Here is a 14,383-nt window from a genome sequence, read left to right on the forward strand (position 1 = left end):
TTCTGAAATATTTATTAATAAAACTTACGGATCCGGATATCCGAACTAAAAAATCAAAATATCTGGATCTGGATTCGGCCCCTCTGGATATCCGAATTTTCGGATCAGATCCGGATCGAATCTCGAATCGAATCCGGATCTCGGATAAAAGTCCCAGGCCTAATATACAGTATCTCTTTCAAACTAGTATGAACTCTAAAGTCATAATAGCTCTTGCCTCTAATAATATGATTTAGCTCTTAACATATATCCTCAAAAGCTAATATCTGAATGTACGCGTATGTCTCTCTATCTAAAACTGCTTCTTTGAACTCTACGATCCCTTAAATTCATAGCCATGTTTCAATAAAATAACCTTCACAAAATAAAAGAGCAACCAGCTAACCAAAAATATATTTTCTAACATAAAGGATTTTCCGACCCGACCCAGCCCAACACAGCCCAATCCAATCTTAACCCAACCCAGCCCAGCCTAAATTTTATACTACATTTCAAAAGATACGAAAACGACGTCGTATGACTCAAGAAGCTTTCGTCTTCTTCATGTAGAGTTTTCGTTTGTTCAGCAAGTCGGCTTGCTTCGTCCAGTAAATTTCTCTGCTAGATTCCTCTTAGCTCGCCATCGTTCAAAATCCATCTCATCTCTCTCTCTCTCTCTCTCTCTCTCTCTCTGTTTCAACTTCACCTCAAGTGCCTATCCACCGATCACATCCCTAGGCTCCATCGAAGCGTACACTGGAATCGCGTACTGTTAATTCTAAGGTTTTAGCTCCAAAACCATGTTTTTCTCCGGCGATCCTTCGACTCGGAAGCGTGTCGATTTAGGTGGCCGGAGCACCAAGGAGGGAGATGCCCGCAAGCTTCTTGAGCAGACCAGGATGGAGCGTAATCGTCGTCTCCTGCAGAAGAAGCACAACTCCGCCGCCCTCAAAATTCAGGTCAAAATTCTTCAATTCAGAGACTGTGTGACTAAGCAATGTAGAACCAAACATATGCCTTTGGATGAATGAATGTTTGATTAGCATTGAGGTTTTATTAGAAACCGAAGGTACATTTCTATTTGGCTAAAGTTAAAAGCTTTTTCAACGTTTCATGCTCCTTTTGTTGTTGGTTACGTGCTGACTAGTTTTTTTTTTTTTTTTTTTAGAAATTCTTTAGAGGTAGAAGATCAACGGCCATTGTGCGCTCCAAGGTGAGGCGTGACTTCTGTGAAACCTATGGTGATAATTGCCAGAATGTCGATAGGTAATTGTTCTGTGGTTACTACTTTTTTTTGTCTTTTTACCCTATTGAGTACCTTTTCTTTTTTTGTCAATTCAGGCATTGCTTTGAGCCTGCTTCTAGTTTCCTCCCTCAGTTTCTGTTTTTCTTCAAGGCGCAAAGCTCGGGAGATTTCGTGATGCTTGTGGAGACGTGTCGTCTACTGCGAAATTTTGCCCACAGCAGTGGTATTTTACAATGTTTATTCATGTTTCTTTTGTTGATCAGTTTGCTTTTAACTCTCTAGGCAACTCTTGTGTAAGAGGAAGCATGGCCTGAGTCTTCGTTTTTCTTTATTAGTTATTAATAGCTTTTTTTACTCTTGTTTAACATGTGTATCTTATGAGCTGTTATATTAGAACTTTGTGTGAGGAATGTCCCCTTACCCTAAATTAAATTCTCCCGTTTGCTGTTTTACATCTTCGCAGATTTACATTATATTATTTATTTTTCCCTTTAAGAACAATCTTTTCTCTAGTTTTCTTCCCAATAATGTCTGGGTTCTTGCTTAATGGGTTTTGAAATTCTCATCGTTTTACAGGGGACATTCTAAGCCTTTTCTCTGGCTTGGACTACTCTACTGAGCATAATACGGTGGATTTTAGAGTAAAGAAACTTGCATTTACCTGCATCGAGGCTATACATCAGAATAGGTAAGTTTTTGTTTTGGCTCTCTCTCATTTGTATAGCATATCCAAGAAATAGCCCTTCTGGTATCAGACTGTGATCAACTGTTGTTTATCTCATGGCTTTTCAGTTCTGTTATTGAATTTTTAGTTCTACATCCTTATGATTTAAGCAGGGAATGTTTAAGGGATCAGCTCTTAGTTACTCCGGAAGAAGCTACCATTTCAACAGCTATCTTGATGGATGCGATGTCGTTGTTGCTAGATCCTAAGCTGCCTTGGGTTTGCAAAATAGTTAGCCATCTACAGAAAAGAAACATATTCAAACTGGTCCGAGAAATTGTGACTACGGCTAAGGTAATTTCCAATAGCTCCCCATGATTATCCACCACCACCACCACCTAGTTCTTCTAATTTGCGGCACATTTTCGGATTGATGTTACTTAGTTGGCAACCTCTCCTTTGAAGCAAATTATTGTTTTTTGCAGGAAGGCTCAAGAAGTCCGACTATGAACGGCAGCATCCTTTCACTAGAAAGTGTATTGTTTCTGGTAGTACCACACGTTGGCCGTGAGCCATGTTGCTGCCCTGTTGTTGATCCACGTTGGAGTTTCTCATCTATGATCCTTACCATACCCTTTATATGGCAGCTCTTCCCAAACTTGAAAGTGGTTAGTTCCTCAACTCATGTTTTTAGTCACGGATAGACACTAAACATAGCAAATTCAGTATCATCTAGGCTAAAATGATAGCTTTTTTTTTTCCCCAAGTTTATGTTAACACTGAGCTAAATATTACCCACCTGCCAGCATCTATTCATTCAAACTTTGGCAAACTCATAGTTTCATGGTCCAGGTCTTTGCTAACCCAAGTCTAAGTCAACACTACGTTCACCAGATGGCTTTATGTATCCAAAAGGATACCCATGTTCTCCCAATAGATACAAACACAGAATTTCCTGGTAATGCTTGTCTTCTTGGTAATACATTGGAAATTGCAAACGTGGTCTTGTCACAGCCTGAATGTTCATTGGACATGGTAGGTTCTTACTTCTTAGTGCAGTTTATTTGTTTATAAACACAATTTGCTCCCACATCTGTTTGAGTCTAATGCTGTTTTGTCTTCGTTCTTTATCTTGACCAGGCAATTGACATTGCATCAGTTGCAACTTTCTTATTGGAGACACTTCCTCCTATTAAGTCATCAGAAAGAGAAAGCAGACATAGTATGGCATTTTATTCTTTTGCATGGCATTGTTTTGCTATTCTTAGGTTCCTTTTCGATTCTGCTCGTAGTAGTTCTTCATGAATTTGATCTTATTCTGAAATGGAAATGTACTTTTTCGTGGTTCAGGCTCTTCTGAAGAGGATGATGATATGTTGATTGACGATGTACAAGAATTAGTCTTGAATAGGACTTTGGAGCAGCAGATAACTACCAATGCTATAGACTCACGTTTTCTTCTGCAGTTAGTATGTACCCATTCCCTGCCATATGATACCACATAGAGTGCTATTCTTCCTTTGGACCAAGTGACGCTTTAATTCTAACGTAACTTATTTTATTTCCAACTATGCAGACAAATATTTTGTTCCATCAAGTTTCGGGTGGTACGCAGTCATATGACGAAGATAAAGAAGCACTAGCTATTGCCACAGGCAGTTCTTTTCTGTATGCGGCATTCAACATTCTCCCTCTTGAGCGAATAATGACAGTTTTGGCTTATAGAACCGAGCTTGTAGCTGTGTTGTGGAATTATATGAAGCGATGCCATGAGAACCAGAAGTGGTCATCCATGCCTAGTGTCCTAGCTTATCTTCCAGCGGATTCCCCGGGTTGGCTATTACCTCTGGTTGTCTTTTGTCCTGTTTATAAGTAAGGTTTGCTTGATTTAATGCAAATTTTCTTTAGTATTACATGAAAGTCAATCTCTCGTATGACTATCAATTGAAGTGAAGTGGTTTAATACTTAAATCTGTTTTAACATTGTTGTCACTGATCAGGCATATGCTTACGATTGTCGATAATGAGGAATTTTACGAACGAGGAAAGCCACTATCGCTACAAGATAACAGGTTGCTCATCATCATTCTCAAGCAAGTAAGTTTTTCTTTGACGCATTCATCAAGTAGTCGTGTAACTTTGATGCTATGAGTTTTAGGAGATATGAAAGACACGCGACAAAAAATTTAAGACATGCATTTAATAGCATCTAATAGACCATGCATTTAATTTTCCACTTCTTTTTGTGTATGCGCGTTTATTCCAGGCTTTATGGCAGTTACTGTGGGTGAATCCACTTACGCAACATAACTCTGGGATATCTGTCTCCAACGACCTCTCAAAGAAAAACCGTGTTGACTTAATTCAGAACAGGGTTGGGGTTGTAATCGCTGAGTTACTTTCACAGGTCAGTTTTCTCTTCACAGATATATTCGCTGTAAGTCAGTATAACTTGGCGAAGGTAATTGCTCATTTTATTCTCTTTGCTGATGAAATCTGGCAGTTTCAAGATTGGAACAACCGGCAACAATTCACTTCCTCGACCGACTTTCAAGCTGATACAGTCAGTGAATATTTTATCACTCAGGTGACTACTTCACTTACATTTTGTTATCTGTTTGGTCTTAGTTAACTTGAATGATTTGGTCTTAATTGTCCCCTATCATTGAAAACCCTTTCTCCAGGCTATAGTGGAAGGTACAAGAGCCAGCTACATACTGATGCAGGCTCCTTTCCTGATTCCGTTTACAAGCAGAGTCAAAATATTCACAGTGAGTGGTTGTTAGGGCATGTATATCTGGTGATGGATTGTCATTTGTTGGATTTGAGGAACCTAGGTGTGCTAATTAGCGTATACTTGCGTGAGTAATCTCTTTAAATGGGAGAAAAAATGTTTGTACTTGTCGCTGATTACTTTGCTGCGGCTGCATTTATTGGCTGAATATCATTTGTAGACACAATTAGCAACGGCGAGGCAGAGTCATGGATCTGAAGAAATTTTTGCTGGAAATCGGTTTAGAATACGAAGAGATCACATCTTGGATGATGCTTACAATCAAATGAGTGCATTGTCAGAGGATGATCTCCGAGGACCAGTAAGTTCTCTCTCTTGCCAGATACTTGTCTTCAAGCAATTGCTGGTTCACAATGCAAAATGCAAATTGTCTTTCCTGTGTCGCTTTAGATTCGTGTGACGTTTGTCAATGAACTCGGAGTTGAGGAAGCCGGTATTGATGGTGGTGGCATTTTCAAAGACTTTATGGAGAAAATTACCCTAGCAGCCTTTGATGTGCAATATGGGTTGTTTAAGGTCCGTATGCCTGTAGCTCTGCTCATTCAAGTTTTTGTGGATTTCATAATTTACCACACTTCATCATTTTTGCATGTAGTCTATCTATAATTCTTTATAAATCTCCAACATACTTTCTTTCAGGAAACCGTTGATCACATGCTTTATCCTAATCCTGGATCAGGAATGATACATGGACAGCATCTCCAGTTCTTTCATTTTCTCGGCAGTCTTCTCGCAAAAGTATGATATTTGAGTATGAAAGTCGTATAAGTCACCAATCTTTCTTTTACTAGTTCTTCTCGCCATGTATTTCATCATGCAAATAGCACAGTTGGGGTATAATTGTCTTGATGCAATTATACCCCAACTTCTTTATTAAAGTTGATTTCCATCTGTTATATAAGACTCATGAACTGTATTGTATCTTGGTGCAGGCTATGTTTGAAGGGATTCTAGTTGATTTACCATTTGCAACGTTTTTCCTCAGCAAATTGAAACAAAAGTACTATAAATTTGATCCCTTCAGCTTCCTGTCAGTTCATTTTTTTTGTTAATCCCTGCTAGAGCTTGTGATTACGTCGTAAAGCTTCTACTTTTTCGTTGGCTAGGTACAACTATTTGAACGATCTGCCCTCTCTGGATCCTGAGTTGTATCGGCATCTTATATTTCTGAAGGTTGGTTTTTCTCAACATTCTTTCCTGTTGTTTTGTGGAACCGAGAAATAGCTATATGCATAGTCATGTTCCTGGTTGTTTTCTGGATGTTCTTTTGAGCTCTGTCCACCATTTTTATGTAACACAGTTATATTATGAAACTTGCAGCGTTATAAGGGCGATATATCAGACTTGGAGCTTTACTTTGTTATTCTGAACAATGAATATGGAGAGAGAACAGAGGAAGAGCTACTTCCAGGGGGCAAAGACATGCGAGTCACAAATAAAAATGTTATAACTTTCATTCATCTGGTTTCCAATCATCGGCTAAACTTTCAGGTACCTGAATCTTATCATATATTCAGGTCATCCTGTCAAAATAATAGCTTTTTACATATACCATTTTTTGTATTGTAGATACGCCAGCAGAGTTCTCATTTCTTGAGGGGGTTTCAGCAACTCATTCCGAGAGAATGGATAGACATGTTCAATGAACATGAGCTCCAGGTGCCCATCGATAACTATGCTTTACATGGTTATGCCACAGCTTTGTTAGTTGTTTCCTGAAAGAGCATTATAGGCTTCTTACCGTTTGTGGGGTTTGGTTTACAGGTTCTCATATCTGGTTCAGCTGATAGTTTGGATATTGACGACTTGCGAGAGAACACCAATTATTCTGGAGGCTACAACGCTGTGAGTTATTCTTTCCTTGTCATCCAAAATGCCATAGCCCATTGTGTGTTTGAAACATTGTTATATGGTTGCATCGTTGTTGCGTTATCGACAGGGACATTATGTGATTGATATGTTCTGGGAAGTAATGAAAAGCTTCTCAACCGAAAACCAGAAGAAGTTCTTGAAGTAAGTCAAGTTATAACACTTTTTTACTCAAGTCTCCATAGGAGTCTTTTGTGTGTGTTCTTGAACGGAACTGAGAGGGTAACTAACATCTAACATCCTTAATTTCAGATTTGTAACGGGTTGTTCAAGAGGACCACTGCTCGGTTTCAAGTACTTGGAACCTGCATTCTGTATACAGAGGTAACCTTACACAGATTCAACATACTTCTTTGGGAAGTAACACAATGTATAAAAGATAAATCATGTGTGTTTCAGGGCTGGTGGTAGCGTGAGTAATGAAGCAGTTGATAGACTACCGACATCAGCCACTTGTATGAACCTTCTTAAGCTTCCACCCTATCAAAGGTTTGTCCTCTCTCAGAACACATCATCTCCGTTGATTTTTGCACATCATCATTTGTCTCAAATAAATCAATCTGGAGAAAGAAAATGAAACATCTTTTTTTTTTGTCGAATGATGCAGCAAAGAGCAACTTGAGACCAAATTGATGTACGCCATAAGCGCAGAAGCAGGCTTTGATCTGAGCTGAATAGCTTTTGTGAGTTTTATCACTCGGAGAAAAAGATTGAAGACAAGAGGAGGGTGCTTGATAGAAGACCTACCTAGAAGAAAAGAATTGAAAGCATGCTTTGTCTTCTTTGTTTTTGTTAATATTGTAGGATGTTGGTAAATATATCTTGAGTGCAACTCATAATACAAAGGAAAGAAAACGGAACATTTTGGCTGGAGAATAAATAAGCGAAACAAGTCATCAAGATTAAAAAAAAAAAATCAATTGAAAACGAAACAAATTTTGTAAATATTTGAGTGGACACTATATATCTCTAGAACTAGAATCAAATAAGCAAAAGTGGTAATGAAATTTTTAAAACATAGTTGATATACTTAAAATATTAATTATTAATAACTAAAAATCATAAAATTTTATTTGTAAATTAAATTGTCTTAAAAAGATGAATCATCTTGATATTTATATCTGAAATATCACAAATTATCCAGACAAACTGATATTTGTTTTTTTGAACAACTAAAAAGATAATTCCGGGTACGACCAAACTACTTGATATTTAATCTGAGAAATTCAAACTGGCCAATATTTTTCTAAAATTTTTAAATTATCCAAAATATTTATCTTAATTAACATAAATTATTCAAACAAATCGTATAGAACCAGAGCGGAATTGAACCTGATGTTTTTTTCAGGTATTAATCCGTTCTCAACATTATTATCTGAATCCAATTGAAAACAAAGAATATTTTTTTATAATAATGCGACGCTAGTGTTTACTGTTTAGCAACGTTTTTATTAAAAAAAAGTCTTCTTGTAGATCAGATCTCGACCGTCATTTATATTAACTGCGACATAATAGAGAGAGAGAGAGAGAGAGAGAGAGAGCAAAGGGAGAAAATGGAGGAAGCAAAGGGACCAGTGAAGCACGTTCTGCTTGCCAAGTTCAAAGATGACGTAACCCAAGAGAAGATCGATGAACTTATCAAAGGCTACGCGAATCTCGTCAATCTCATCGAACCTATGAAAGCTTTCCACTGGTAAAATTAAATCTCTTCTCTTGCATTTCTGCTAATTTTGTATCTGATTGTCATTGGGATTACTGTCATGAGCGCACGATTTATCCCAAAATCTAGATCTGAATTGCAACTCTACGGTTATATAATTTGCTTAATTTGATCATCTAACCAAGTATGATTTTGGATAAAGTTAATAGCAAAGAAATAAAACCAAACTGATTGAATCTTGTTAGAATATGCTTCTCTTGTTTTTACTGAATTTTTTTTTTAGTTTCACGGTTTTTTGGGTCTGAAAAACAAAAAAAAAAAAATTTAAAAACGAACTAATGACATGACGTACCGCTACGTGTCGATGGGGCCCATAAACAGTGCAAAAACCCAATCTAGATCTGTCCTTGTGATCGGTTTTTGTGGGATCCCCTGGTTAAGAAACTCCCTAATAACCCGAGAAAAAATGGTTTTAGTTCTGTCTTAAACTTAAAGTCATGTAATAAAAAATAATAATAATTTTGTAGGGGAAAAGATGTGAGCATAGAGAATCTGCATCAAGGTTTCACACACATCTTTGAATCCACTTTTGATAGCAAAGAAGCTGTAGCTGAGTACGTTGCTCATCCTATTCACGTTGAGTTCGCCAACATGTTCCTAGGCAGCTTGGATAAAGTGCTGGTCATAGACTACAAGCCTACCTCTGTTTAAATTCATCATCTTGTGATCTTTTGTTGCAATAAAGTATGTTTCCCTTTTGATGTAATGGCCTGCATTATTTCTGTCAATCTCTTTTTTTGTTTTGTTGTTGTATCAGACCAAGTGTGTAAACGATCGTGAGGGTTTGCTTGTTTTCTTTTATGATTTTGAGTAACTTTTGTGGTCTCTTAATATCTTGTTAATGGTGATGGCCATGTTCGTTTACGTGTCGCGCGACCTGCGACTAAGATTACGTTCGTTTACGTATCATGCGACTTGCGACCTGCAGTTAAACTTACGACTAAAACTATGTTCGTTTACGTGTCACGTGACCTGCGACTTGCGACCAGTCGCGCGATCAAAATTTTCTTAATTTTTAGTCGCTGTTTTTTTCGGCGACTTGAATGGTCCGCCCGCGACTGGTCGCGTGATCAGTCGCGCGACATCAAAACGAACAACAACCTGCGAGGCTGCGACCTGCAATCAGTCGCAGGTCGCAGGTTGCGCGATACGTAAATGAACAGGGCCGATATGGTGAACTATGTAAAAATAAATAGGGAAGAAACTATAGGTTAATTATTGACTGTGTATATGTAACATACATGTATAACTGTTTCATGTAGCCCTTTTTTTTATCACATCATCATCTTGGAGATGACAAGAACAATGCTACAAATATTCTGAAAATCACCACCGTCCTTCACAACCGACGGATCACCTTTGACTTTCAACATTTCATCTTGACAGTATGTAGATGATCTCATAGAGTCTGAAACATTGATGTTCTGCCCTCGGACATCTCCTGACGCTAGGCTCTTCTTAGCTTCACCGAGATATCTGATTGTACTCCTGTAACTCTGCACGCACAAGACGTATCCACTCCTCAAAGCGCGTTTAGGTTCTTCATCGGCAATAGGTGTAATCTTGTTCATAGCTCCTGATGCGCTTGTTTGTGCAGAGTCTAATGTGATCGTTGCAAGCGTTTTGATATCAGCACCTGATGTCTTTGGGTTTGATTTCATGTAGTTTGTGCAGAAGGATGCGTTTTTTGCTTTCCCGCAAATTGCTTTTATGTCTGCAGGTTTTGCGTTTAAGGAACCAATCATTACAAAAAAGATCAGACAAGATAGTACAAGTACGTACTTGTTCATCATATTTGTTGCCATCTTTGGTTCTTTTTGGTAAAGTATTTATAGATGCTTGCGGTTTATTATATCCACTAGAATTATTAATAAAAGTTCTTGGACAGGATTGTTGCTGTTTATGATTCTTGGTTAGACCACAAGTTCTAATAAAAGATAGAGAAATAACTATGTAGCCTTGGAGATTGCAGGAAGTGTCACAAGGGATCATAGATTACAGTCTTACGTGGGGAACAAGGGTCCAGCATGGTTGGAGTCTAGAATTCAGCAGGAAGCTTTAGCCTAAGCCTGAAGCGAGGAAGATTGCTTGAAGCCTCCAGGCTTTACATCGGCTTATCTTCCCTGTGCCGTGTTATCTTTCTACACTGTTTTGAGTGGTTTATGCTCCTATTGGTAGCTTTATACTTTATGCCTTTTTGTGGTGTTGGTTTTTTTGGACACCTTGTATTTGGTTCAAATATTCAAGTAAGTTATTGTTTGAAATGACAAAAAAAAAGAAAAAAGATATAAGATATTATAATGTGACTATGCGTGTGTATGCATCCATTGGCTTTTAGGTCATTAGACCAGAGTCAATGACATTTAATAGTTTTTTGCCATAGAATCAAAACGTCTAAAGGTCTGGAGAAAACCTTATTCAATGTTACACATTTTTTCAAACATCAAATTGCGTGGATACACGTAAACTGGCATTGTCTGGCCTTCATGCATGGCTTCGCTATATAGTTATACTATCAAATGCGTTAAAAGCTATCTTACTTGCTAACAGGTATTCTCCTCAGAGCTCACAAAAGTCTTTAGCTCCCTCGAGGGCTTTGATGGATCGATAACTCATAACCTGTCGCGCAAGACCTATATGGAATCTGGAGGTTTGGATCAGTGGTGTTTCTCGCTAAGCCTTTTTGTCATCTTTAGGTTCTTGTACCCCAACGAAGTCTTTTGGATGACCATACCGACTAGACCGTGTAAGTCGAGGGTGAACGGTTTTAGGTCAGAGTTCAGCGAAGCGATATAGACGTGTTTGTAAAGTTTTGACGGTGTTGAGCAGAGTTGGTACACTAGTGCCTTTGTTGACTTTGTCAGTCGGAGAAAAGATATTAAGACAAAGGAGTGACCAATAACGAACGAGAAATATTGAGGAAATATCCAAGTGACATGGTAGGTTAATGGTGAAGTACATGCATTGCTTGATGTTGTGCTCTTAGTTCGAAATATGGTGGACGCAGTGCTTTACGCCGTATCATTGGTGTCAACAAAGCTTGCTCCTAAGCCAGGTCTAAACTCTTCCTAATTAACAAAAAAAACTGTATGGAAAACATGTTTCTTGTGATACAAGGAAAAACATTATTGGATGTAGAAGAATAGTTGTGTGTATTCTAATATGTAATGTATATATATTAGATAATAACAGTATATCACCGATAGATAAAATAAGTATAGATGCTTAAAAGATAAAATGAACTACAAAAGAATTGCATTTACTCTGGTTTTGAGAATCAAAATAGAATTAAAACTTAAATATGCGTTCAATTTATTACATCCTTTAGGGTTGTCCAAGAAAAAGGAAAAGAAAAGATAGAAAGCTTTGGGACATTTAAAGCAACATCATCAGGAGTAGTCCGATATGCTTTGCTTTAGGCATGGTGTCACTTTCATTTCCTAGGAACTCGTTTGGCTTTGGCTATGGGTGTCACTTTCGTTTCCTTGACGCTTATTGCAGAGATGACCTCCGGTTCATGCATGGTAAAGCTCACACATAATTAAAAAGAACTCTAACTCGAAACATAAGATATATATATACTCTCTCTGTTCTCAAAAATATAATATGTTTATGTAGAAACACACATATTAAGAAAACAACTTTTTATTAAGAAAATATCATTAAAACTATAAAACTAATGGTATTCAACCAATTATAAAATAGACTATTAAAATATGACTGGATACACATTTTTTAATAAAGTAAAAATTACCTAGAAAAATGAAAACATCTTATATATTAGAATATCAAAATTATGTAAAACATTTATATTTAGGAACTGAAGAAACTTAAGCAGTCTTTTAAACATGCAATTTTTGATACAAGAGAATAATCCTTGTGTGAGATTTAGGTGTTGATTGTTTGAACTAGTTTTTAGTTTTAGTTTTTGGTTTTTAGATTTTGGTTTTAGTTTTTAGATTTTGGTTTTTGATTTTTAAGTTTTTGTTTTGGTTTTCAGTTTTTGATTTTGGTTTCTAGCTTTTGGTTTTGGTTTTTAATTTTGCAGTATTTTTAGTTTTTTAAAAGATGATTGAGACATTCTTTAAGCAAAAAATAGCAATAAAATATATAGAAATTACAAACAAAATCTATCAAAAACAGTGATTTTTAATTAAAAATAAAAATACATTAAAATGTTTTAAAATTATTTTATTTTAAGTATTATATTAGAACAAAAAATAAAAATATCTATAAATTATGCAAAATTAAAATATTAAAATTTTGAAACTATGTATAAATTTTCTTTATAAATTACTTTTATTTTTTTAATCTTGAATTGCTATTTTTCTTAAATTACTATAATATTTTTAGTTACTAAAACATTTTCTATTTTTTATAATTTTAGTTATTTTGAATGTGTCTAATAATTGTTATAATTATTCAATAATTTTATTTATAGAAATAGATAACTAATTCTTTGCAATTACTTATACTATATATAAATACCTAAATTATTTTACAGATATAAAATACAAATAATTATTTTACATTATTATTTAAATGATATTTTATGTACAAAAAGAAACAAATTCGTTTTTTCCTTTAAAAACCCACAAAAGTTGGTTTTTGGTTTTTATTCATAAGTTGTTTAAAACTTTGAAAAACTAGTTTCCCTAAATTTTAGGGAATCTATTTGTTAAAAAACTTGATTGGCAAATCAAATGGTTTTTACAAACACTAAAACTAAAATCTAAAACTTGATTGGAGAAAAAATAGTTTTTGAGAAAACAAAAACCAGAAACTAAAACAAAAACCAGAAACAATCATCACCTTAAACATTCCGTTAAACATTCCGTTTCAAGCTAAGGAACAAAGTGGGAAATCTATGAAACTAAGGTGATGATTGTTTCACTAGTTTTTGGTTTTAGTTTCTGGCTTTTAGATTTTAGTTTTTGATTTTAGTTTCTAGTTTTAGTTTTTAGATTTTGATTTTGATTTTCGTTTTTAGTTTTTAGTTTTAGTTTTTGGTTTTTGATTTGTGTATTTTAGGTTAAAATTTATTTTTCGAAATTACTGTTTTGTTTTTATAAAATGAGATGATTTATTTTAAGACAATACAAAAAAAATACTAATAAAATTATTGAAATTTATATTAAAACGTAGAAAATATCAATAAAATTTTAAAATTATCATTAAAATATATCAAAATACTATGATTGAGAAAATCTAAAAAGAATCAACACAAAATGGTTTTCAGAGTTTTTATTTTTAGTTATTAGTTTTTAGATTTTTATTTTTATATTTATGTTTAATTTGATTTTGATTTTTTTTGAATTATTTTTCAGTTTTATGAATTTTATAGCAATAAAATAAATCATAAATAAACTATGTAAAAGTTTATATTTTATTATTAAAATGTATTAAAATATTATGTCTGTTATTTGAAAAATATATTAAATTGTTTTTTAATTATTGAATTTTTGTAAAAAAGAAATATTTTCCTACTGATTAAATTTTTTTAATATAAAAATAATACAATAAAATATGTAAGAAAAGAGTGTAGAGTTTAACAAACATATACATCTAAGTAGTGTTAATATATTGTATTTATATATTTACCAAAAAGTAGTACTCGTGCATATCTTCAAAAGCCAACAAAACAAGGATTTTGGTTTTTCATCGAAAAGTTAGTTAAACATCTGAAATCTAGTTTCCCTATTTTTTAGGAAATCTCCTTTGTTAAAATCTTGATTGGCAATAATATAAGTTTTAGTTTCCCTAAATTGTAGGGAATCACTTTTTTAGAAATCTTGATTGGACAAAAATGTAGATTTTGAAAAACAAAAACCAAAAACCAATGTAGAAACTGCAAACAATCAACGCCTAAGGTGATGATTGTTTCCATTAGTTTTTGGTTTTAGTTTTTGGTTTTTAGATTTTGGTTTTAGATTTTGGTTTTTGGTTTTTAACTTTTAGATTTTGGTTTTTGATTTTCAGTTTTTGGTTTTTGGTTTTTAAATTTTGGTTTTGCTGTATTCTTAGTTTTTTTTATAAAACAAGCAATACATTATTTTAAAATAATATTTTTTTAAAAAATTGCCATTAAAATTTATCAAAATATAGTGGCTG

The 14,383-nt window shown here is 34.7% G+C and overlaps 3 protein-coding genes across 4 annotated transcripts; 2 read left to right on the forward strand and 1 right to left on the reverse strand.

The window, feature by feature from the left end:
- The first annotated feature begins 544 nt into the window (after positions 1-544).
- Positions 545-7,414, forward strand: LOC106434675 (E3 ubiquitin-protein ligase UPL6). 2 transcript variants are annotated; one of them, XM_013875536.3, is made up of 26 exons: positions 545-938; positions 1,148-1,245; positions 1,321-1,448; positions 1,802-1,913; positions 2,063-2,243; positions 2,375-2,557; positions 2,742-2,924; positions 3,030-3,111; positions 3,240-3,358; positions 3,466-3,761; positions 3,890-3,986; positions 4,156-4,296; positions 4,393-4,476; positions 4,574-4,660; positions 4,844-4,984; positions 5,074-5,199; positions 5,323-5,421; positions 5,616-5,683; positions 5,790-5,856; positions 6,004-6,174; positions 6,253-6,342; positions 6,448-6,528; positions 6,623-6,696; positions 6,805-6,876; positions 6,952-7,041; positions 7,160-7,414. In XM_013875536.3, the coding sequence occupies exons 1-26, from the start codon at positions 780-782 to the stop codon at positions 7,224-7,226; spliced, it is 3,096 nt and encodes a 1,031-aa protein (XP_013730990.1). In that variant the 5' UTR covers positions 545-779; the 3' UTR covers positions 7,227-7,414. The 2 variants fall into 2 exon arrangements, with proteins under 2 accessions (XP_013730990.1, XP_022547176.1); XM_022691455.2 differs by having other exon boundaries at positions 556-1,048.
- A 463-nt stretch (positions 7,415-7,877) lies between these two features.
- Positions 7,878-9,136, forward strand: LOC106434642 (stress-response A/B barrel domain-containing protein HS1). The gene is made up of 2 exons (XM_013875498.3): positions 7,878-8,245; positions 8,740-9,136. The coding sequence occupies exons 1-2, from the start codon at positions 8,106-8,108 to the stop codon at positions 8,921-8,923; spliced, it is 324 nt and encodes a 107-aa protein (XP_013730952.1). The 5' UTR covers positions 7,878-8,105; the 3' UTR covers positions 8,924-9,136.
- A 230-nt stretch (positions 9,137-9,366) lies between these two features.
- LOC106434669 (pectinesterase inhibitor 2) lies at positions 9,367-13,281 on the reverse strand. The gene has a single exon (XM_048738746.1). The coding sequence runs from the start codon at positions 10,075-10,077 to the stop codon at positions 9,547-9,549; it is 531 nt and encodes a 176-aa protein (XP_048594703.1). The 5' UTR covers positions 10,078-13,281; the 3' UTR covers positions 9,367-9,546.
- Positions 13,282-14,383: the final 1,102 nt, after the last annotated feature.

This window comes from Brassica napus, chromosome A1 (genome assembly GCF_020379485.1).
Source record: "Brassica napus cultivar Da-Ae chromosome A1, Da-Ae, whole genome shotgun sequence".
Classification (NCBI taxonomy): Eukaryota; Viridiplantae; Streptophyta; class Magnoliopsida; order Brassicales; family Brassicaceae; genus Brassica; species Brassica napus.